At 38.7% G+C, this 24,876-nt stretch overlaps 1 protein-coding gene across 8 annotated transcripts in view; it reads right to left on the bottom strand.

Moving 5' to 3' along the window:
- AKAP7 (A-kinase anchoring protein 7) overlaps window positions 1-24,876 on the bottom strand; it is a 158,542-nt gene that overhangs the window by 49,802 nt on the left and 83,864 nt on the right. For 6 of the 8 annotated variants that reach the window (XM_030316349.1, XM_032593250.1, XM_030316350.1 and 3 more), the window contains one exon: window positions 21,715-21,862. In XM_030316349.1, coding sequence (XP_030172209.1) covers window positions 21,715-21,862 — 148 coding nt within the window. Of the gene's footprint in view, window positions 1-17,899; window positions 17,929-20,966; window positions 21,005-21,714; window positions 21,863-24,876 lie in introns of those variants that run through there. The other 2 variants (XM_030316354.1, XM_030316352.1) reach the window with 2 other exon arrangements.

Here is a 24,876-nt window from a genome sequence, read left to right as displayed (position 1 = left end):
ACCAATGGTTGCCTGCACTTGACAGTGTTACCTTTTAAACATCTGCCTTCTGAAATACAGCTTTGTTTTTCTATTAAGGCAGGAAATCAACATTATGAGTTTTGAAATCAGAGCATCAAATATTCAATAGCCCAGAAAATTCCCCAAACCTAGAAGCATCACTGAGAAAAAGATCACGAGGTGGGTAAGCAAATTCGGGGACAGCACAACTAGTTTTGAACTTCACGACATGAGATAACCGATTTCAAGTAACAGCTCCAAATCTGTTCCCTCGAGTAGGGAACAGCCTTACTGTATGACACTACAGGAATAAAAGGCTGTTCTTAGTGCCAGAAATACCATGCAAATCCCTGCTTTCCTGCTCTACTTCCTGGCAAGGCACATACACCCATTTACCAGGAGGTGGAAAGAGAGGGCTCAGGATGATCATGAAAACCCCCCATGTCTCTGAATGCAGGATATCTGCTTTCACACTCCTCCAAACAAAAAGAGTACATAGTTTGGAAAAATAAAACCTGTCAATTTTTTATGTGAAATACTACTTTGTGCATTAAAGAAAGATCTGTAGTGAACACTCTTCATTGAAAAAAACGAGTGAGTCCTGGCATTCCCTAATCACCAACGTTGCTGTAGCCATAAAACCTTTAGAAGTAGAAAGCCAGAGCTTTGAATCCCAGGTCTGTCAGGTATGAACAGTGATGAAATTCTGACCTGTTGTCAGAGTTTTGGATATCTTCCTCTGTGAGATCTGCAAATCAGGTAAGTTTATTATAAAGTTTTCATTTGTAGTTAAGTGCGTGGGAGGAAGGGAAGAAGCAGAGAACAGATAGGGTACTATATCTATTTGCACCTCAGTCTTTCTAGCACCAGCCTGCAGTCTCTCCTCCACCTCTTCCAATTTCCTGCCCTGCTGGCTGCCATCTTAAGTTACTGCTTACATATGTGGACTCCAACCAAAAAGCCCCCTCACTCAAATGCAGCATTCAGGGGAGATTACTCTGTGATGAACCCCACACTGACTTTACTTTATTAATCCATTCCTATTGGTACTACTTCTAACAACATGCAATTAAGAATAAAATAGGGCCACCTGGGTGGGTCAGTTGGTTAAGGGTCCGACTTCAGCTCAGGTCATGATCTCTCACTCCGTGGGTTCGAGCCCCGCATCGGGCTCTGTGCTGACAGCTCAGAGCCCGGAGCCTGCTTCAGATTCTGTGTCTCCCTCTCCCTCTGCCCTTCCTCTGCCCACTGCTCTCTCTCTCTCTCTCTCTCTTTCTCTCAAAAGAAAAAATAAATAATTAAAACATTAAAAACAAATTTAAAAAAAGAATAAAATATATAAAGTGTGTCATTACCTAAGTAACAGTATTTACCTCAGAATATTCTGCAATCTCAGGGGGAAATATATATATTAGAGATTTTTTTCATAAGCATTAAGAGTGAATCAACCATAATAAAAGCCTAGAAAACAATTGAAAAATCCAAGACAGGAATTTTTAAAATTGGTTTTAATTGTGTAAATAATTAGCACATTTAAACTCACAGAGCAGATGGAGTCTGGTTTCCTATCACTAAGGTGTCTCTCCATTCTGGAAAGCTCTAGTTTCATACCATAGGCTAAGGCTACTCTTAGCCCAGGATTTCCAGGAATGGTCTTCATATTGCATTCTTTCCTGTTTTTTTTTTTATAATAAATATGATTCGTTAATTATACAATTAAATCTAATTTCACTACTATAGATTTCCAAAGAGTTTCCATATACTCAAATTTTCAACTCGAAATCATGGACACATTCATGTGTTCAGATGTTTGTTTGTTCATTTGTTTGAAACACAACCATACATATGTTAGGAATACTGGTGAAAAAGCTGACTTTCTTCCCCACCATCATGTGCCCCTCCTCAAATGTGAATAGCTACCATACAGAAGGACCCAGAGAGTAGCCATCGTCTACCCAATTGTTTGGGAATACAACAGTATGTAACTGACTTGAATTGTAGAAGATATAAGCCCCTCCTCGCCCTTCCCTGTGTCACAAAAACAACCAAGTAGTAAGCTGAACAAGAACAAACACTAAGATATCCTGGACACTCGCTATATGCCAGGCCCTTGCTAAGGGTTTTACATTTACCCATTCATTTCATCCCTTCCACAGTCCTGTGAAGTAGGGAGTATTACTATCCCCTTTTTACAGATGGAAAAGCTGAGCTCAGAAAAATAACTAGGCCAAAATCTCTTAGAGAATATGGGACCATAATGGGATCTGAACTCAACGTGTCTGGCTACACAGACCCTGAGCAGCTCTCCCCAGAACTCTGTATCATTAAGCGCAATTTGTGTGTGGTTATCAGGTATATACCTTATGAGGCAGCTCACTACAATTTCAGAATAATGTGCAGCAAAATAGCTATTTAGCCAAGCTCAGTGGTAGTATGTTTAAATGTCTTGGTTTCTCATGTCTTGTCAGGAAATCCCTCTATTAATGGGGCAAGAGTAATATAATCTTCTTCTAAGGCAGATCGCTTATTGGAGCTGGAGCCTAGTTCTGCTGCCTGTCACGCTGTGAAGAGATGATCTATCCAGAGCGCAGAGATACCAGAATGGCCCCTGAAAGCACTCACCTTCCAGGAAAAATAGCAACTTATACCAGTCACGAGTAATCCCTGAGAATATTAACGGCGTTCTATTAGAGGGCTAACAGACTCCTTTCAGTAATACAGAGAGATCTACAAAAAGAAATTAGCCTCAAGGAGAAAAAAATATCTGATATGGTGTCATGTTCCTAACTTTAAAGCTATAACCTTTGCTCACAGGCCTGGCTTGAACAAATCATGGTTAGGACAGTTCTCTGCCTGCTATAGTTGTTTGGATTCTTGTTCTAACCGCTAAACCAGTAGGGAGGAAATGAAACAGTATGAGGGGTGGCAGCCAACTCTTCTCCACGTGCTGTGAAATATAAGCTCTGACAATATTGTCTCTAATGTGAAAAGATAATTCTTAACTGTGACCAGCTCTATTCTCTGTATCACTGGTTGGCATTATTTTCCATTGGAAAACATGTATATTGGATTTCTGTGCAACCTCGCTATATAAAAGTTGGACTCGAACAAATCTCACTATAAGATTCTGAATCTATAAAACTTTACAGATCCCACCTCTTTTGAAACCTCCAATTCATTAGTTAAAGGAAAGCTGAGTTTGACAACTTACAGAAACACATGAGAAAGAAAAGAAAAAAGCATATATTCCTTTATTGCAAAGAGAAAAGAGAAAGAGGGCATTAAATTGTGAAGTGTAAAGGTTGGGGGTAGGGGGGGAATGCTTCATTCCTCCAAACTCTGGAACCAAGCGTTAGGAGACATTCCTTTAGGCACAAAGAAACACTTCAGGAAGATTTCATTACACAGCAGGTGGCACACTTATGGAAACTGTTAATGCCAAGAAATGTCACAGTTTCAGCAAAAATGTACGTAAGTTCAAGAAATGCTTGACGATTCATGAAAACACAACTCATAAAAATTGGGATCTTTTGGAACATATTCCAGTTTTTATGTTGATACCGGGGTGCCAAAAGATAAAAACTATTAATCTGGGCCTTACAAAGGTTGGATGGACATATTCAATATTGTATTCTGTTTTTCTATGTTCCTGGAAAACCAAATTCCAATTCTCAAGAATCAATCCACAAAGCATATGTCACCCAGACCCAACAGATATTCCTCTACTCTTTAGCCACTGCGACATCCTTGCAGCCATTTTGTGACCAAAGGGCAAGGTTCCGAAGCTACATGATTAAATACTGATCTTTGAAAGTGGTTCTGACGAATGTGTGTCTACACGGAAGAGAGGCTGAAAAAGTTATAACTGAAAAACTTTAAGGATTACTTGTTAATCTCACTGGTAAAGTCCTGTCTTTAATTAGCAGACAAAAGAATCTTGATCTAACTGTGAAATTTGGGAGCCAAGAATATATTTTTACCATTACTCCCATGTTAGTCCTATTTTCAACAAAGACTTTTTCTTTCTCTTTCCAGTGTTTTAGTTGTTTTTCTCTAAAACTGAAAGTTATAGGTAGTTGAATTTGCAATTGCCATATGCTATAGAATTTCAGTATGTAATTGAAGAGAAAATATGCTTTTTTAAAACACAAGCAGAAAAACATAATGTACCATATACAGCGTATGTGCACTTAGGAAAGGGGAGGAGGCAAGCAGATAACTAGAGTTAGAGAAGAAGTCCTTCTCCTTTACCAATCCGGAAGAATCATGGTCAAATCTCGGCTGCTGCGGGCCGATTTAGTGCTGATTTTCAAATGCCTCCTCCATGCTTATTATGCTGTACTTTTCTATGTGTGTGGCCTAACTTTAAACAATGTATGTGGTTGAGGCCCTTCCCTTAACTGGTAAGAAGTAAATTGGGTTGGGGTGCCTGGATGGCTCAGTCAGTTAAGCATCCGACTTCCACTCAGGTCATGATCTCACGGTTCGTGGGTTCGAGCCCCACGTGGGGCTCTGTGCTGACAGCTCAGAGCCTGGAGCCTGCTTTTGGATTCTGTGTCTCCCTCTCTCTCTGCCCCTCCCCTGCTCATGTGCTCAATTCAATTTGATTCCAGCCACTATTTATTAAACACTTAGTATGGCTAATATGATAATCACATTGGCTCTTGAGGTGAAGTTAACTTTTGAAACAAGGGGTACAACCAAAATAAGTGAGAGAGAAGGCCCCGGCCAGGCCAAATAGAGTAGGAGGCAGAAATCTGTACACATGAGCCAGAGGGAGCAGGGGGGCATTCGCATTGTGGTAATTCCCATTGGACAGTTTTATTAAGGAAATGCAGTAAGAATGAAGGCCAGTAACAGGTCATCTATTCTGGTTAGCTGCTGTCCAGTCCCGCTTTTACAGTCTGTCCTTCTTTTCAGGCATTAACAGCAAACTCACAAAAACTGACATGAGTTACTTAACTCAAGGACAAGTTCAATGATTGGATGTCAAAACTTGTTTTTTAAACAAAAAGAAAAAAAAAGGAACAGCAAAGAATACATTTAATCTGCTGGCCAGTATTTGTATTATCTGCTTTCTTATTCAACTGCTTTTAATCCTTGAATGCCCTGAGGCTTTCGGAGAGAAAGCAACACCCTTCACAGCAAGAAAAAATGTATTTTAAAAAAGCCAAGAGGACCCAAATGAATAGATTTTATTTGCAATTTAACAATGTAAACAAAAATTTGGTTTTAGTTTCTAATTTACTGGTTTTTTTTTCACAGGTGCTACTTATCCTTTCTATGGAATATCCTCAGTCTGTATTTAGCTCTGAAGGTGCTCCCCCAGTTGACCTTGAGCAGTTACATTCCCTGTTATATAAAGGATTTGAAGACTTCAAATAAAAGGTGCTTTCATAACTCAATGCATTGTTATTAAAGTTTTTTTTTTTTTTTTTCTGTAATAGCAGTGAAATCGATAGGGAAGAATGAAAGTAAATCCACAAAATAATAAAAAGAAAATCCACTTCTACTAGATGAAAGGCAGTTAAATCAAGATTGGTTTTGGCAGGTCTCAGGATCTGTCATGATCTACCGTGGCCCAGGGTAACATTCATCTGATACACTATGTCAGTATTCACTCTGTTTTTAGACACTTCTAACAGCATTTGATAACTGTTGTTTAAGTACCCATAAAATTGGGGCCCCTGGCTGGCTAAGTTGAAAGAGCAAGCAACTCTCAACCCTGGGGTCTTGAGTTCGAGCCCCATGTTGGATGCTTAAATAAATAAATTAACAAACTTAAAAAAAAAAAAGTTTAAGTACCCATAAAACTAAAATATTGATGATGTGGACAACAAAAGCAAAAGAAATGTAGATAATATTAAATGTCCTCACACCTTGCAGCCTACTGACAAGTACTTGAAACAGGCAGAGCAACAGTCCTCAAGGAACTCACAACTGCCTTAATGTTAATGCTTTGCTACAGGCAAAAAGCAACCTTAGCTTGACTTTAGCCAGGCCTCCAGGATCCTGTAAGTCTTCTTTAACATCCTTTTGGAAACTTTCTTTATCTCTGCCCCTCACAACTAAAAAGTATATAATCAATAGCGCCTTACAATCCCAGTGCAGATCTTTCTGCCCATGGATCCTGTCCCCGTGCTTTAACAAAACCACCTTTTGGGGGACTCCTGGATGGCTCAGTCTTGGTTAAGCGTCTGACTCCTGATTTTGGCTCAGGTCATTATCTCACGGTTTGTGAGATGGAACCTCGCATCTGGCTCTGTGCTGACAGGATGCAGCCTGCTTGGGATTCTCTCATTCCCTCTCTCTTTCTCTGTCCCTCCCCTGTTTGCACGTGCATACACCCGTGTACGTTCTCTCTCTCTCTCTCAAAAATAAAAACTTAAAAAAAAAACACCTTTTGCACCAAAAATGTCTCAAGAATTCTTTCTTGACCGTTCAATCCTGAACCCCAACATTTTCCGTTAATACATCTCTTATTTCATATCCAATATGTATTGAATGCATTCAGCTGCAAGTAACAAAAACCTCTTGATTCAAATGGTTAAAAAGTAAAGAAACTCATTATCTCCTAGAATCAGAGATGGAGTTGCCTTAGGGTTGGTAATTCAGTAATTTAACAAGATCATCAAGAGTCACTTTTCCAGTCTTCCATACACAGTACACATGCTTGTAGTCATCTAGTGTCCCCATGGTTAAGGTGGCTGCTAAGTCCTGACATCACATGTGTAACCAACAATTCCCGATAAACAATGACGTTCTGTTCCCTTAGAATCTCTAGGTCTCAGCAAACAAACAAACAGACAAGCAAAACTATTCTCTGAGGTCTCAAGTAGACTTCCCCTCACACATCAGAATTGGGTCACAGGCCACTTCCTAAACTAATCACTGGCAAGAAGAATGGACCCAGTCATCAGCAGGACTAAAGCCAGGCCCATGTGCTCTGAAGTTCACCACCATCCAGGGAAAGTGGGGCTCTGCCAACAGGGAAGAACGGGAAGAAAATGGACCCATAACAGGCAAAGCACTAGTGTCTGCTATTGGTCAATTATAATTAGTAAAGTTACTAAAAAAATTTTTTAATCCGTATTTATTTTTGAGAGAGAGAGAGACAGAGTGCGAGTGGGGAGGAACAGAAAGAGAGGGAGACACAGAATCTGAAGTAGGCTCCAGGCTCCAAGCTGTCAGTACAGAGCCTGATGTGGGGCTCGATCTCAGGAACCCTGAGATCATGACCTGAGCCAAAGAGGGATGCTTACCCCAGGCACCCCAATAATTACTAAAGTTATTGAAAGGGTTGATAAATAATTTTGCCTAGCAAAAACAGGAAAAAGCCCTAAAAAGTAAATCATTGAAAAAGAGTGCCATGCTAGTAAAATATATACCCCCCCAAAAACACAAAACAAACAAAAAAACAAAAATGGGGGAGCTTGGGTGGCTCAGTCGGTTAAGCACCCGACTTTGGCTCAGGTCATGATCTCACAGCTCGTGAGTTCAAGCCCCGTGTCGGGCTCTGTGCTGACAGCTCAGAGCCTGGAGCCTGCTTCAGATTCTGTGTCTCCCTCTCTCTCTCTCTCTCTACCCCTCCCCTGCTCACATGCTCTCTCTTCTTCAAAAATAAATAAATAAAAAGATCATATATGGATGAATATATGCCACACTTACATACTGAATTCTTGCTGAATGCATAGTTGGAAAACAAGTATCAAAAATATTAACTGTCTTTCTCCTAAACCTTATTGTGCTAAGAATGACTTCTTAAATAAAAGCTTTTGCTTTGATCAGAGCTGTCAGCAATGAAAATATTTTTGGCAGCTATGAATCCCTGGTATGAAATACAAAAGTTATGATTATCAAATTCAGTTTCCTTTACTCATAATCAGAAGCAAGACAAAATATTCACTTGAATATCCTCATCAGAAGATCAAATAGAACCACAATGAATGGACAAAATGTTGTTCTCTCAGCCACTGTTACGTGTTCTAGGAATTTCATATAAAATATTTTCAAGTCATATAAAATAGTAAAGGATCTTTATGGGTTAATGAAAAAAAAAACAGAATTTAATCTTCATAAAGAGAAATGAGTATACTCAGTTTCTTCAACCCTCATGATCCCTGTTTTTACCAGAACAAGTTTCTCTGTAAAAGAAGCGAACTTGAGGGGCACCTGGGTGGCTCAGTCATTTAAGTGTCTGACTTTGGCTCAGTCATGATCTCACGGCTCATGAGTTTGAGCCCTGAATCAGGTTCTGCACTGGTGATGCAGAGCCTGCTTGGGATTCTCCCTCTCTCCTCTCTCCTCTTTTAATTTTAAAAAATTAAAAAAAAAGAGAAGCCCCTAAAAAAAAGGGGCATCTTTATGCCATTGCTGTCCAGACCCTATAGACCAAGAAGAAACAATAAACAGATCTGTCATATTTGTTTAACCAATTTCTACCACCTTTTATTTTAGCTCTTGGTTTTAGATCTCCTTCCTCCTCTACAATAGTTATCTCAGGTAACTAGCTACAAAACTAGTCTGAAGTCCCAGGTTTCCCAGGTAACCCCCAGCTACTTCATTCATACCCACAGCTTTAACTGCCAACTTAATGCCACCGAATCCCAAACCGATCTCTTGGATAGATCGTCCTCCGTGTCCCAGACCTCCCTCTGGGATGTGTCCCTTGACTGGGCCACAGGTGTTTTAATATGTCTAAAATCAAACTCATCTTCTTGTCACCAAAATCTGTTTGTCTTTTATCCCCTGCATTGGCGTAGGGCACTGCCGTCAACCCAGCTGTCAAACCCCAAATCTGAGAGCCATCCTAGACCCATCCCCTACGATGATCTGCTGTAAACCTGAAAAGAGTGATTCTCCCGCCTGCCTAGATCTGCAATGAACCCCTCCCTCTCTGTCTCTGCTGCAAATGCTCACTGCAGACGATCGTTAGGACCTCCCTAGGCTACCACCCTAGTCTCCTAATCATCTTGCTGATTGAGTCTCCTGTTCTGTCATATCGAGCTTTTATACTACTGGTAGACTGGACTTTCTAAAGCACAAATCTGAGCATGTTATTCTGAACTCCAAATTTTTGAAGGCTCCCATCCCCTACAAAATAAGATCTGAATTAAGATAAGATCTGAAGGGTAGGGAATTCACGTGCAGAATGCATTACTAACCCTCCTCAGGAAGTTACTCAGCCTGGAAAACACCCTCCCTTTCACTTGTCCTTCCCACATGCTCTCGCTGCAGCTCAGACCTGCCCTCTTCTGTGCAGCCTTCCCCGACAATCCCAGGCTGAATTACAAGTACACTCGGTGGCTTCCCATTAACTTCAGGCAGTTGTTATCACTTTAAATTGTAATTGTTTGCATGACTTGGCTCAGAGCAGAGGCTGTGTTGGCCCACCTTTGATCTTTAATACACAACATAATTCTTGGCACTTAGTAGGTTCCATAACTATCTGTTCAACAAATTGCACAAGTAAAATACAACAAAATGTGTTTATATGCACAGCTAGCAGCTCTTCAAATGTCCCGAGGGAGGTAAGCCGGATAGCTCAGGCCAAACAGCTGAGTCCCAATATCACTGTAACAGTAGTGTGGCAGCCACGGGCCATTTACTCACTAGGGTCATGGTCCCTGTGCCGATTCCTATTTTAAGAGTGAATCTAAAACAGAAGAAGAATATGGTGGAACTGGATTTTCAGGCAGAGCTGGACAATGAGAATATTATTGTCTTTCAATTAACCAGATACAATGACATCAAAATGTAGCTCTGGCAAAAACTAAAGTACAACAGCTTAACACAAAACAAAGAATTTGTGAATTGTAACGATGGAAGAAACTTCATGAGGTCCCTCAGGCCTCCGGGTTATATGATCCACAAATGGTACTCTCTCTTCCCCCTTAAAAGATGGTCAGTAAAGACATTTAACAAATCCCTTAACACCTTTGCCCTAGTGTTTAACAATCAATCTTTTAGAGTCCACAGTTGTTCCTAATTCCTAAAATAGTATATTCCCAGTAAAGATTAAAAAGAAAATGACTTTTGGGGTGCCTGTGTGGCTCAGTTGGTGAAGCATCCAACTGCAACTCGGGTCACGATCTCACTCGCAGTTTGTGGGTTCGAGCCCCACATCGGGCTCTGTGCTGACGGCTCAGAGCCTGGAGCCTCCTTCGGATTCTGTGTCTCCCTTGCTCTCTGCCCCTCCTCCACTCCTGCTCTGTCTCTCTCCCCAAAATAAACATCCTGCTCTGTCTCTCTCCCAAAAATAAACATTCAAGAAAAATTAAAAAAGAAAAAAGAAAGAAAATGACTTTTTTCCCTTATACTAACTCTTCCTTCTGTGTCCTGGGTTTAAGAATTGTACACATACTTTGTGATAAACACAGCAATAATGATGGGCACAAGTGAGTGAGCACCGAGTACGCGTCAGGCACGATGCTAAGTGCCTTTCACGCGTTATCTCATTCAGTCCTCACAACATCCTCATGAGGCAACCATCATTATTAACCCCATGTTATGGATGGGTTTAGGGTCAGTAAGTAATGCGTGCAAGGTTGCCTCGCTGGGAAGTAGCAGTGGCCATTACAACAAGGTCTGCCTGCCTCTCAGAACTCCTGGGTCAGCTACCGCATAGCACATACTCGGCCTCTCCACTATTCTGCATCCTCTGGAATTCCTTAGTGCTTCGCTGAAAGGGGCATGAACTTCATGAGTTTTACATATTTGTCTCCTGTGATTGCATCACATTATCAAATTGCTTTTTTTTTTTTTTTTAACAACGTGACATTAAAGAAGATATTAAAGACATTAAAGACCGACAACCTTGTTGTGTGTTTCCCATAGCCAGGAAAAAACACAGTGAAGTTTTTATCTTCGCATTGTACTTATATATATATAAATTATATATAAGTATATATGCAATATAAAATATTACACAAATACATAAGTTAAAACACCTGATATATATCTATGCATTTTTATTTTTTAAATGCACCGATGTTAATCACAGGCCAATTTAAGGAAAGCATTAAGAATAATGCAAATCTATAATAACCTGAAATGGATGTTCTGATGTTAGAACAGTAAGAACACTGTTACCGTAAGTATTCTAATATGACTAGTATGGCTATTAATATCAATAACTAACATTTTTACAACATTATATGGCAGGCACTATGCTAAGCACCTTTAGAGCGTTAATTAATGTGATGAAAAAGAGTATTCAGAGGCAATTAGGCAATGCGATGGGCTAGTTAGCCATAACTTTCGGCAACTGGAAAGGTCTCCTAACACTAGTTTACTACACATCTTAATATCTTTGATCACAGACTCTGCACCCCAATATCATTCATGTAGCTTTTTTCTTTTTATTTGAAATTCAATATTTACTTTCATATTTGCTAAAATACACTTACAATCAAAGGCTCTACGAATAAATCATAAAACAACATAAGTTACTCTTGTATCATTCTAGCATTAATGTTTGTCAGATCGTTACATTTACCACAGAGCACTGCTCCTTTAATACGCAGGGTTCCTACGGCATCTGATATAAATCATAAGGTTTGAAACCAGGCCAACAGATGGTTTCATTTTCAAAATAGCCTGAGCCACAGCTGCCACTTTGTGTTAGCATCCAGATTAATAGCTGATAAATCAGTTAAAATACAGTGAGCCATCACAAAGATTCATTTTTTTTTCAGTTATTTAATCCCTGTCTTCCTCTAACTCAAGCAAATGTAAGGAAATAAGCCGAGCGTTCTAATGATCAGTTGCTTTTCATTTTTACTAAGGGCATATAACCATAAAATTTCAAATGCTTTCTTTTTAGAAGACATGTTTCATCAAAGAAATATTTAAGAAGAGGACAATTAGATTACAAAAAGGAATAACATGGGCATTTGAGAAATTTTACTATGTTAAAGGTTCTGCTTTTTCAAGAGCATTCTGCTTTCTAGGCAGAATGACTCAGTTCCAGTTAAATCTGGACAGTCTTGGCTTTCTTTTTTTATCCCAGCCTAGTACACTTACAAGGGAACATTTAAATGATAAATTATACGGTCACTCATTTCTGTGTCAGAAATTAAATGATTAAATACTCTGTACTCAGCTCTTATTAATTTACTTGATAATTTTCAACGGAGAAAATTTCCAACTGCTAAGTTTTCAAGTGGAAAAAATGCACAGTCTCCTCAGATGATAAACTGTCTTTTCACTTCTCCCTCTCCTAACATACTCGAAATACATTCATCTTAATTGGTCTAAGTAGAGATGAAATTTTCTAAATCATCTTCCCTGTCAGCCTGTGCAAAAGAAAACAAGACAAACTTTTTGGGCCTGCCCACAGCAAAATGGACATTCTATATTATACAGTGTCAGCATCACATAAGAATGATTTTTAAATGAGGCATTCATATAGACATGGTACTGGCACTCTAGGATATTTTCGTTCTTGATACATTTTTATCACAGAATGCTTAAATGGAAATTAAAAAGGAATGGAGGAAAAAATTCGATAGCTAGGTAGCCATCCAAATTAATTTGTTGGAAGAAAAGGTTGGAAATATTGATCAAAGTTAAGGTTGGAGAGTTGTCTGAGGCTTAAGTTTTTTCATGGTTTTCTTGGACCATGAACTGAAGCAGCAATTCTTAAACGTATTGGCTTCAGGACCACTTTACACTCTTAAAAATTACTGACAATCTCCCCATCTTCCTTCCCACTCAAAGAGTTTTTGCTCATGTGGGTGATTATTTATCAATATTTACTGCATTTGAAATTAAAATAGAATTTTCTGAAAATTTTTTATTTCAAAATATCTTTTTAAAAAATTTTGTTAAATGTTTATTTATTATTGAGAGACAAAGAGAGACAGAGCATGAGCAGGGGAGGGGCAGAGAGAGGAGGAGACACAGAATCCCAAGCAGGCTCCAGGCTCTGAGTTGTCAGCACAGAGCCCAACGTGGGGCTCAAACTCACGAACCATGAGATCATGACCTGAGCCAAAGTCAGACGCTTAACCAACTGAGCCACCCAGGTGCCCCTCAAAATATCTTAAATATTATCATTAGGAGTCTTTTTATGAAAAACAACTGTATTTTTAATTAAAAGTTTTTATAGTGAGAAGAACAGCATTCATTTACATTTCTGCAATTTTCCTTAATGTCTGGCATAATCAAAGACAGCTTTATCCTCAGGTCTGATCCTGCATTCAGTCTGTTGCAACATATGGTTTCATTTGGAGCCTAAGAAAAATCCAGCCTCACATACATACAAATTTTCAAAAGGGAGGAGAATAATAGCGTTTTCAGATAATCATGAATATTCCTCTTTGATACTATACCAAAACTCAACAAGTTGCAGTTTCTTGAAGTTTAGTTGCAATGTGGAATCTTAAAACTTCTGAACTCCTCCTACTCTTTATAGTCAAATCTTCTGGTATCTTGAATTTTCAATGGATCCTTTATCTATGCATGTGTCTTTGTAACAAATATTGGTCATTTAAGAAATATTGATTGAGTTATGCAGATCTTCCATATTTTGACCCACTTCATTATACAACATCAAAAAACAAAACCCACATTGGACAATCATTAATATCACCCCATGGATTGCAAAAGGCCACTAGTAAACTTCTGATGGTGATGGAAATGTTCAGTATCTTGATGGTGATAATGGTTTCACAGTTGTATCTGTACGTTAAAAACTCATCAAATTGTACACTTTAAATTATGTGCAGTCTGGGGTGCCTAGGTAGCTCAGTCAGCTGAACGTCTGACTTCGGCTCAGGTCATGATCTCATGGTTCACAAGTTCAAGCCCCGCGTCGGGCTCTGTGCTGACAGCTCAGAGCCTGGAGCCTGCTTCCCATTCTGGGTCTCTCTCTCTCTCCCTCTCTCTCTCTCCCTCCCTCCCTCCCTCTCTCTCTCTCTCTCTCTCAAAGGTAAACATTACAAAAAAAATTTTTTTTTAATTATGTGCAGTTTTGTATATAAGTTATACCTCAGTAAAATAAAAATAGTGTGACAGAGGGGGAAAAACTGGGAAAACAGAGTTCATTATTCTACTCTGTGCTACTTAGTTTTGTTGATGACACTTTCCATAATAGAAAGTGGGAAAAAGTCTTTAAGTTTTAGGAAGCTGTTAAACTCATGGTAATAAAGTTTTCCAAAATTCTTATTTTTGCCTGAGAGCTTGAATTTTATCATAGTAGTAAATCATGTCAGATACCCCTGATGTGACAAGTTTATTTTAAAGAAAATGCCTGCCAAATGCCCAGATGTGAAAATGATAGTTTGTGAGTCATGTTTCAACAAAAATGACGTTTCAGAAAAGGAAGTCACTACTTTAGCTCGTAGTTTAAATAATGATACAAGTGCCCTTCCTGAGTCAACCTCCTGCTTCAATATGCTGCTGAGGTACTTTAGGAACACTTCTCATTTATGTTAATAGAATACGAAAAAAGACACACATATAGAGACAAATTAAATACAATTAATTACTTTTACTACTCAGCAAAAGCATTCTTACGTGAAATTGGCTTTTTTAGCTTTTTATTTATTTTTGAGAGACAGCACAAGTGACAAGAGGGGCCAATGGAGAGACAGAGAATCCCAAGCAGACTCCATGTCCTGTCAGCACAGAGCCTGACGTGGGGCTCCATCCCACAAACCCTGAGATTGTGACCTGAGCCAAAACCAAGAGTTAAACGCTCAACCAACTGAGCCACCCAGGTACTCTGAAATTGGCTTTTTTTTTTTTTTAATGTTTTTAAGGGTGTGTGGATGGCCTTGGATAGAATAAATTCATTGATTCACATCACTTGGAATTCTCACTGTGTTTCAGCCCATAAAGTCGGAGTCTGGTATCTTGCTGGTCTGACCTGTTGGGCACTGGATATAGGCTGAGTTGACTATAACTGAGTCGGCTCTAACTTACCTATGACCCCTTTCATCTTCTACAACTGTAACTGTGCACACCTGTATGCTTCTATTTGAGCCCACGGATGGCCCAATCCTAACCCTCTCACTGCCTCTGTGCTATAGTCTGAAACTAACTTAAAGTCTTAACTTCAGGATCCAATCTTGTGTTATTACAGGAAGTATTAAATTTCACCCTCTTTTTATCCCACGTCTATCTGCTCAGTCTTTTTATTACACATCCTCTGTCTCAATATGTATGACTGTGCGTATCTCCTTTCCTACCTCTTTCACCTACTTCTACACCCAAACCTAGCAAGCTCCTTGCCACACCTTCCTTAGCTAACTAGATTACAGGTTCAATCGTTAGTCTTTGCAGTGTGTCTCCTATCACTAATATTGCCTCTTCACTGCTTCCCAACCCATCGCTTCCCTCCCCTGTAAATCATAACCGCTGCTCCTAGAAGGTGTCCTTTTGCTACTCTCCATCTGCCTATTCAGTCTTATCCTATTCTTTTGACCTCTGCCACTCCTTACTCCCACACTCTCTGAGAAGATAAAATCATAAGCTTCTTCCACTGTGTCCTAACATAGCCCACTATTGTCATGGACAAAACCCTATTCATCTATTCCTCATTCCTCCCCATTTCTCATTGCCCAGTGACTATCACACTTAAGGACTGTCTTATAGTTCTCCATACCTCATTATACCAAAGAGAGGCATATACACATTGTAATTTTTTTAATGTTTTATTTTTGAGAGACAGAGAGAGACTGAGCATGAGCGGGGGAGGGGCAGAGAGAGAAAGAGAGGGAGACACAGAATCCGAAACAGGCTCCAGGCTGTTAGCACAGAGCCTGATGCAGGGCTGGAACCCACGAGCCGTGAGATCATGCCCTGAGCCAAAGTTGGACACTCAACCAACTGAGCCACCCAGGAGCCCCAAGGCATATATGCATTGTATATGCTCAATAACATTCATTAAGTTAATGATGACTAATTATTATGAAACCAAAAAACAGTCAGGATCCCAGAAAATTATGGTTTCCACATCTACTTGCGAAAGTTATAAAGAAATACACTGGCCTGCCAAAAAAAACAACAACAACAACAACATCTAGACCTTTCAAATTCCCCATTGCCTCCTATAAGGTATGTCTGAGAGCTGAAAGTAAACTAGTCTTTGCAATCATTAAATTGCTCATCAATCTTACAAAGGGTGTCATTTAGTCAATTACCTCCCCTAAGGAAATATAAATGGAATATAGCTGCCTGAGAAAAATTAATTCACCCAACTGTTAAGTAGCTCACTGAGAACAGCCTCCACCATGCTAGGATACCTGAGCCATATTTCATTCCTGGTTTCACCACAAAAAATTTTTTTTTACCTTTTTTTTTAAAAAAGTCTTATTTTGGGGCACCTGGGTGGCGCAGTCGGTTAAGCGTCCGACTTCAGCCAGGTCACAATCTCGCGGTCCGTGAGTTCGAGCCCCGTGTCAGGCTCTGGGCTGATGGCTCAGAGCCTGGAGCCTGTTTCCAATTCTGTGTCTCCCTCTCTCTCTGCCCCTCCCTCGTTCATGCTCTGTCTCTCTCTGTCCCAAAAATAAATAAACGTTGAAAAAAAAATTAAAAAATAAAAAAGTCTTATTTTCAGAGAGAGAAAGCATAAGCACATGCAAGAGGGGAAGGGGCGGAGAGAGAGGAAGAGAGAGAATCCCAAGCAGGCTCCATGCTGTCAGCACAGAGCCTATGTGGGGCTTGAACCTATGAACCAAGAGATCATGATCTGAGTCGAAATCAAGAGTTTGATGCTTTACCGACTGAGTCACCCAGGCGCTCCTTTTTTTTTCCTTTTTGGATTTGAATTTTAGCTGATTATTGCAGTTAGGTTTGTAAGGAGTTGCAGCCCAATATTAAGTAGGCATAATATTACCCAAAGTTTTGATGATGAGAGAACTAAGAGATATAACCTTTTTTTGTATCTGAAAATATGAATGATGTCTCCATATTCTACCAAACTCCCCTAACACTCACATCGAGGTATATGATGGCTAAAGACAGAGGAAAATGCTCAGCATTGAAATGTAAAGCAGGCACAGGAAACAGCAATAGCTGGCAGGGGGATCCAAATTCAGAGGGCTTCAGGAGCCAAGCACAGAGTGAGAACAAGTTCAGCAAATTTATGGTAACAACAACAGAATAAGGGGGATAATAAAAAGCAGCTACTTCTAAGGTCAGTGTGCCTACTACCCTATCTAGAAAATGGCTACCATGCAAGAATGGAGAACCAGTATCACATTTTCTGATTTTTCAGAAGGCAGCAGAAACCCAGATTTTTTACATAAATCACCCCAATACTGGCAAATTACTAAAATTAGAAAACAAACAAACAAACAAACCCTGTGCCAGTGAAGTACAAAATGGAAGATGCTAATTTGTGATCTTGGAACATACAGTTGGGGTATAAAAAATATTATAAAAATATATTCCTAAAGCCAAATCCCTACTTCACACTCACTTTTAGCAACTGGATTTCTGCATTAATCCTCTGTGTCCGAGTACTTATATAAATGATCATACCAGGTAGATTAAAAGCTCAAATGCAAAAGCAATAACAAAAAAACTGGAAGACATAAATGAATATGTATCAAATCTTTGATTTGGAGATGACTAATGATGGAAGAAATCACAGGAGAACATTCCATCTATAATTTAACAAAAATTAAAAACATTTAATGTGAAAATTGCCTTGAGACCAAAATTAAATGTAAAACAAAACCTGGTAAATATTTGGACCAATATGGCAAAGGGCTAATTGTCTTTACTATAAAAACAAAACCCGGGGCGCCTGGGTGGCGCAGTCGTTGAGCGTCCGACTTCAGCCAGGTCACGATCTCGTGGTCCGTGAGTTCGAGCCCCGCGTCAGGCTCTGGGCGGATGGCTCGGAGCCTGGAGCCTGTTTCCGATTCTGTGTCTCCCTCTCTCTCTGCCCCTCCCCCGTTCATGCTCTGTCTCTCTCTGTCCCAAAAATAAATAAAAACAAAACCCAAAACAAAACAAAACAACACATCTCACAAATCGATAAGAGACACGAAAAGAATAGATTCCAACTCCTTATGGACAAGCACGGTTTGCTGTTGCCAGTTCGACTGCCAAACCACACATGTACAACACAATGAGCTCTCAAAAACCTAAAAAGCATCAGAAGAAAGGAAGTGCCACAAAAGATCCAACAAATAGAAGAATTCACACCCACGGAACTAGAGATTTAAAAAATATGGGAAGTCTTGTTTGGAGAAATGTCTACTTTGCTCTTCTACCCATTTTTAAATCCGATTATTTGTTTTTTTTGTTCAAAAAGGCCAACAGACACATGAAAAGATGCTAAACATCACTAATCATCAGGGAAATGCAAGTCAAAACCACAATACAATGTCATCTGACACTTGTTAGAATGGCTATCAACAAAAAGACAAGAACCAATAGGTGCCAGCAAAGATATGGCAAAAACAGAACCCTTATACGCTTTTGGTGGGAAAGTAAATTGGCTCAAAGACTATAAGAAAGAGTATGCAGAGTCCCCCAAAAAATTAAAAATAGAAACACCATATGATCCAGTAGCTCTGGATATAAACCTAAAGCAATGAGAATAGGATTTCAACCAGATATGAACTTCCATGTTTATCATAGTGTTATTCACAATATCCAAAATATGGATAAAAAGATGTCATATGTACACACAATGGAATATTATTCAGCCATGAGAAAGGAGGATATCCTCCCACTTGCAACAACATGGATGGACCTTGAGCACATTATGCTAAGCAAGATAAGTCAAAGAAAGACAAGTACTGTATGATATCATTTATAAGTGGAATCTAGGAAATTAAATCTGTAAAAAAAATAATAAAATCATGATTACCAGAAAACTGGGGGTTGGGGGAGTAAGAGTAATGGTGTTTTAAAGTGTACAAACTTATAACAAGTAGCAAATAAGTCATAAAGATCTAATATACAATATACTTAATATAAACATAAATATTGTACAGTTATATAATGTGATAAATATCACTACATTGGCAATTAAAGCATAATACATAAATATATCAAAATAAAAACTTGTACTCCTTAAGTTTATACAATGTTACACATTAAATTCACTCAATAAAAAAGAAAAAACTAAAATACTTTTAAATATATAAAAAGAACATTAATAATTAATTATATTGAAATCCTCAAAGAGCTGAATGAAGCAATAGCATCCACAAAGCAAAGAACAGAAGAGGAAAATATGAAAAAGAATCAACTGGAAATCTTATAAATGAAGCATATAGTCATTGATATTTTTTAAATAATAATGATAAGATACCCTAAATGGCATAATTGAGACAGCTGAAAAGAAAATCCATGACTTGGAATCTAGTACTCTCCAAGAATGCCTTATTACCAAATTAAGACATAGGAAATATGCCAATCCGAAGAATTCCCTCCCTAGAGAAATTCACTTATGTACCTACATACAAAGTTTTATAAAATATTCCGAGTCTTTGAACCCAACTTCTTACCCTAGAAATTCTGAATGCAAAATATGTTAAGAATGTAAATCTGTCCCATTCTATAAATGCATACAATAAAATACTGGTTCAAGGTACAGGAAACAGGCTTTAAATTTGAGTCAGGATCAAATCAAAAAGAAGTCAGTTAAATCTGATCAAGAAACGAAACTCACAAAGAAAGTATCCTGAATCCTCCTAAATACTCTCTATTACAAAACTCAGATAAGATTAAGATTGAGAAAATCAATAACTAGCCATAGCAAATAAAGGAATTCTAGTGTGTATTAATTATAACACAATAATTATTATACTAGATGCAGATATTATTTTAAAATCTTTTTTTTAGTTTATTTATTTATTTTTAGAGAGAGAGAGTGTGTATGAGCAGGGGAGGGGCAGAGAAAGACACACAGAGAGAGAGAATCCCAAGCAGGCTCCACACTGTCAGCGCAGAGCCCAAAGCAGGGCTTGAACTCAAACTGTGAGATCATGACCTGAGCCGAAACCAAGAGTCAGACGCTTAACAGACTGAGCCACCCAGGAGCCTCATCGAGGCAGATATAATTTTAAAGTTCATTTTGGCATCACAAAATGTGATGGAAAAGGTAGAGTAGTTGTAATAGGCAAAATCCATTTTTTAAAATAAATGTTAAATGATCAGTATGGGGATACAAGATTGGTGGAGCTTAAAAGAAGCTAAATTGCTTTGAGTTAGAAAAAGATGAGAGATAAACAAGCCTGAGGGGGAAAATCTAGAGATATTGCCTGGAATAAGGGGAGTTTTGAAGACTAAGCTGAAAACAGAAATAAAATAAAAAATTCAATGGTTGATGTATTGTGATTTGGGATGAGCTGAACACAGCTGTCTAATGGCAATGTCAGTGATACATGCCAATCCCACAGTATCTTCAGGAAATTCTACAGATTGCTCAGGGGGTTTTGTTTGCTTTTTAAATGGGAGTGGGAGAGGCAATGAAGCACTGAGCTCTCCTTCAAGGTTGGCCTAAAGTAATCACAGAGAAGATATGGCAAGCTAGCCAAAATCTGTGTTCCACAAGAAAATTGTACATTTGCCATTTGCAATGAACTTAAAAGGAAATGTTTAGCCCTCATCAAAACTTCATGGAAGACAGCACTCCAGCAAAACTCCTGAAAACACGAAAGTCTTCCTTAAAAATCGACTTGAAATGTTTCAGAACATAAATTCAAACGACATATTGAATATCTTCTGTTTAAGATAGCTAAGATCTTTGGAAGATAAGATGACGACCGTTCTGAAGATACCTAGTGAGAATTTGGAAATAAAATTGTGTCTCTGGAACATTTCCTTAATGCATTAAAAATACTTCAGTATTAAGATTCTTTCAGGATATATACTTCCATGGGTTTTCTTCAAGCTGATGTGGAGAGAAATTATCTTGGTTGAAGACCTTGAAATATTTAGATATGGGTATTTATCTTCTTTGAATATTTTCATGTTACTTCAAAAGTATACAAATCAGGTTGTCTTGAAGTTCACCATTTTATAAGAATGATGCCTGGATTTGAAATAGCACATGTGAATCATGTGAACAAATTCCTTTGAATACATTCACACTGCAGAACAGCCCTGCTCTGGCTTAAAAAAAAAAAAAAAAAAAAATCTTCATTTGGTTTATACACTTTTCACTTGGAAACGTAATTGTGTATGAGTCTGTCTTAATCACATGCCATCTCCCTGATAAGATGAGAGAAGTATTCATGCGTGAATCTGTTTCCCCACAAAACATGTTTCCTTTGGGGAAGAAATTGAAGAACACGTTTTCAATCTCTGCAGGCCACCTAGACTTTATCTTCTCAGAATGAAACGTTCTGACCTGGAATATTCTATTCCTAATTAAAAGCAGCAAACATGAAAATGTCTTGTGTGGAATGGTGCGTTCATACAGGTCCTCACTGGAGAAAATGTTTTCTTCATATTCATGAAATAAAATTAAACTGGAATGAATTTCGAATCAACATTTCAAGACTTCATTATATTTAAAGCGCAAAAGTATATAAAAACCAAAGGTACTAAAATCTTGACCGATAAACATGAACCATGCGTATGTTTTACAAAATTTCCAATGTATTATCGCCAAAACATAGTATTTACAAAAATACATCGCTGAAAAGAACATATACAACTAGCCCTAAGTATCTGCCAAAAAGAAACAATATTAACAAAATCAAAATTAAAGATAATAAGTAATTTTTAAATGGCACTCACCAATCACAATTGAAGACTCACAGTGATAATAACCATTACTTTGTTTTTTCTTTAGCATGGAGCAAAGATCTATGCGATGTACCATTTCTTCTCCAAATCTGTGACTGATAAATTTTTCATAGAATTCGGGGTCTATTTTTTTCACTCCCTTGAAATGACAAAACAAAATCACATCACTCAATCATTCCACTGAGGCAGGGCAGCTACTTCATATTTATATCCCTTTCTTGGAACCTGATATCACACTTCGGTACACAATACAGCCTACTGGCATTTGAAAATGGATACCACAAAATGGTTTTAAAGTTGTTTTTAAAGTCTCCCTGTCTAGGATGAGTTGTATTTAAAAAAAAAAAAAAAAAAAACCATTGAAGAATGTTGGGTTTAAAATTGGCAGCATTCAGAACTTCACACGCTTCAAGCTTCTGAAATAATAAAGTATATCAAGTTGAAATTTGAGGTATAAAAAAAAGAGTAATTGTCTTCAACAGAGAAATGGATGAATTTTTAAAAGTGATACAAATTTTAACATTTTATAGTGTATAAAATGTTTTAATAACATGAATACAATTTTTTTTTATTTTTTAAACGTTTATTTTTGAGAGACACAGAGACAGAGTAAGAGTGAGGGAGGAGCAGAGAGAGAGGGAAACAGAATCTGAAGCAGACTCCAGGCTCTGGGCTGTCTGCACAGAGCCCAACATAGGGTTCGAACCCATGAACTGTGAGATCATGACCTGAGCCGAAGTCAGTCACTTAAACGACTGAGCCACCCAGGCACACCAGATGAATGCAATTTTTAAACTCCTTACGTAAGAATCATTTAAAAAAAAAAAATTTAACGTTTATTTATTTTTGAGACAGAGAGAGACAGAGCATGAATGGGGGAGGGTCAGAGAGAGCGGGAGACACAGAATCTGAAACAGGCTCCAGGCTCTGAGCCGCCAGCACAGAGCCCGACGTGGGGCTCAAACTTACGGACCGCGAGATCGTGACCTGAGCCGAAGTCGGCTGCTTAACCGACTGAGCCACCCAGGCGCCCCTGTAAGAATCATTTTAAAACAGGGGCACCGGAGTGGCTCAGTTAAATCCGACTCAATTTCAGCTCAGATCATGATCTCACAATTGTGAGATAGAGCCCTGTGTCAGGCTGTGTGCTCAGCATGGAGCCTATTTGGGATTCTCTCTCTTCCTCTCTCTCTCTCTCTCTCTCTGCCTGTCCCCCAAAATAAATACATATTTTTTTTAAAAGAACCATTTGAAGACAAAGGTTATTTGAATTGGAAGAGGAAGTCATCGGATCTTCCAAGTTGTTCTCTACCTGCCTCTCCTTATTCTCAGTGCCTTTCATATCAAGAAGAAGGCTGGTTGGTGAACTCACAGTGGAAGCCCTTGCTACCTGTGTAGTTTCCCCAAACAAGGGAAGGAATGTCTCCCTCTCCCCTTCCTATGCAATGGTCCTGCAGCCAGCCTCACAGTCCCAAAACACAGTCCACAAGATGAAGGTACAATACTTTCCAGGTCAAGTTTACTGGCTATGTGTGAATTTTTCCTTTTAATTTATAACTTAAAAAAATTTTACCCTGGCAATACTTGTCATCTGTTTAAAAATTAGAAAATACGAAAAATCGGAAAGAGAAGAAAAATAATTCATGTCCTTTCCAACACATTAACAGTGTGGGTATACCCTTCAAGTCTTTTTCTATGCATATATATATATATATATATATATATATTATAATATTCAGATTATATTTATATAAATCTTATTAAAGTACAGTTAGAATACATATTTTCCCTTTTTATTCACAAAAAAATTATGAGAAACATTTCAAAAAGATACAAAAACAAAAAATTAAAATGAAATCACCCCACACTGAAACTACTACAATTTTGTTATGTATTTTATTTCTCCTGTGCAAAACAAAGTACTTTTTTTTCTTTTTTATAGGAACGTGGTTGAGCCATGAGTACTATTTGGCAATCAGCTCTTTTTCCCAGTTAGTATGTCAATAAGTAATATACAGATGTGCAAGATATTTTTAATATTTTTGTTGCCACAGTACTCCACTATATGGGGGCATCATTAATTTATCTATCTATTTATTGTTAGACATTTAAATTGCCCTTAATTTTTAATATTATATTTAACATGTTTTTGTTGATCTGTGTTCTTGTTCTGTATCCAAGCTGAGCTGCTGCCCTTTCCTAACTGCTCCACTCACAGACTTTCCTACCTCCGTTGATAGTAAATGTTCTAGCTGACCAGGCGGAAAGCCCTGGGGTCACCCTGAGTTTGCCTCTTTCTTTCAGTGTTGCCTCCAATCCAATCTTGTTGGCTCTCCCTTCAACACATGACTAATTCTCACTACTGCCTTGCTACCTTGGTCCTGTCTTTCACCCGGATTATCCTGATAGCCTCCTGTTTTCTCACCCTTGCCTCCTCTACAGCCAGAGTGATCCTATCAAAACATACATCACATCAGGTCACTCCTCTGCTGAAAATTCTCCAGAGGTCCCCACTTTTCTCAAAAGTAGAGCCAGCTTCCCCAGAACAGCCCACAAGTTCCTGCTCTGCCCTCTCAGTAATTTCTAGGCCGTGTCTCCTGCTCATCCCCCTTCCTGCTTCCTCTCCTGGCAATGTTCCTCCAGATATCCTCATGGCCAGTCTCCCATCCTGCCATCCTGGGAGACTGCCTGCCATCCAATTTTTTCTTTCTTTCTTTGTGTCTTTGTTTCTTCCTTTGTTTGCTTCTTTCTTTCTTCCTTCTTTCATCTTATCTTTCTTTTTATCTGAAAGAGAGAGTGCACATGCACAGAGACAGGAAGAAAGAGAGGCGGGGCAGGGGGGGGCGGGCAGCGGAATCTTAAGTAGGCTCACACTCAGCACAGAGCCTGATCCAGGGTTCAATCTTACAACCCTGAGATCATGACCTGAGCCAAAATCAAGAGTCCCATGCTTAACCAGGCGCCCCTCAAATTTTATTTTCTTAACAGAATTTTACCTGACCACACTCTTTAATTTGCACTCCCAAATCCTTTCTACGCTTCTCTCTTCGTAAATATCTATGTACGTTCTTCCACAGCACCTACCACCTCCTACCATACTGTGTAATTTACTTTACTGTGTTCATTTTTCACGGTCTGTCATTATCTATCTCT

The sequence above is a fragment of the Lynx canadensis genome, chromosome B2 (assembly GCF_007474595.2).
Source record: "Lynx canadensis isolate LIC74 chromosome B2, mLynCan4.pri.v2, whole genome shotgun sequence".
Classification (NCBI taxonomy): Eukaryota; Metazoa; Chordata; class Mammalia; order Carnivora; family Felidae; genus Lynx; species Lynx canadensis.
Note: the sequence above shows the minus strand (reverse complement) of the source record. Positions and strands in the feature narration are given on the sequence as shown.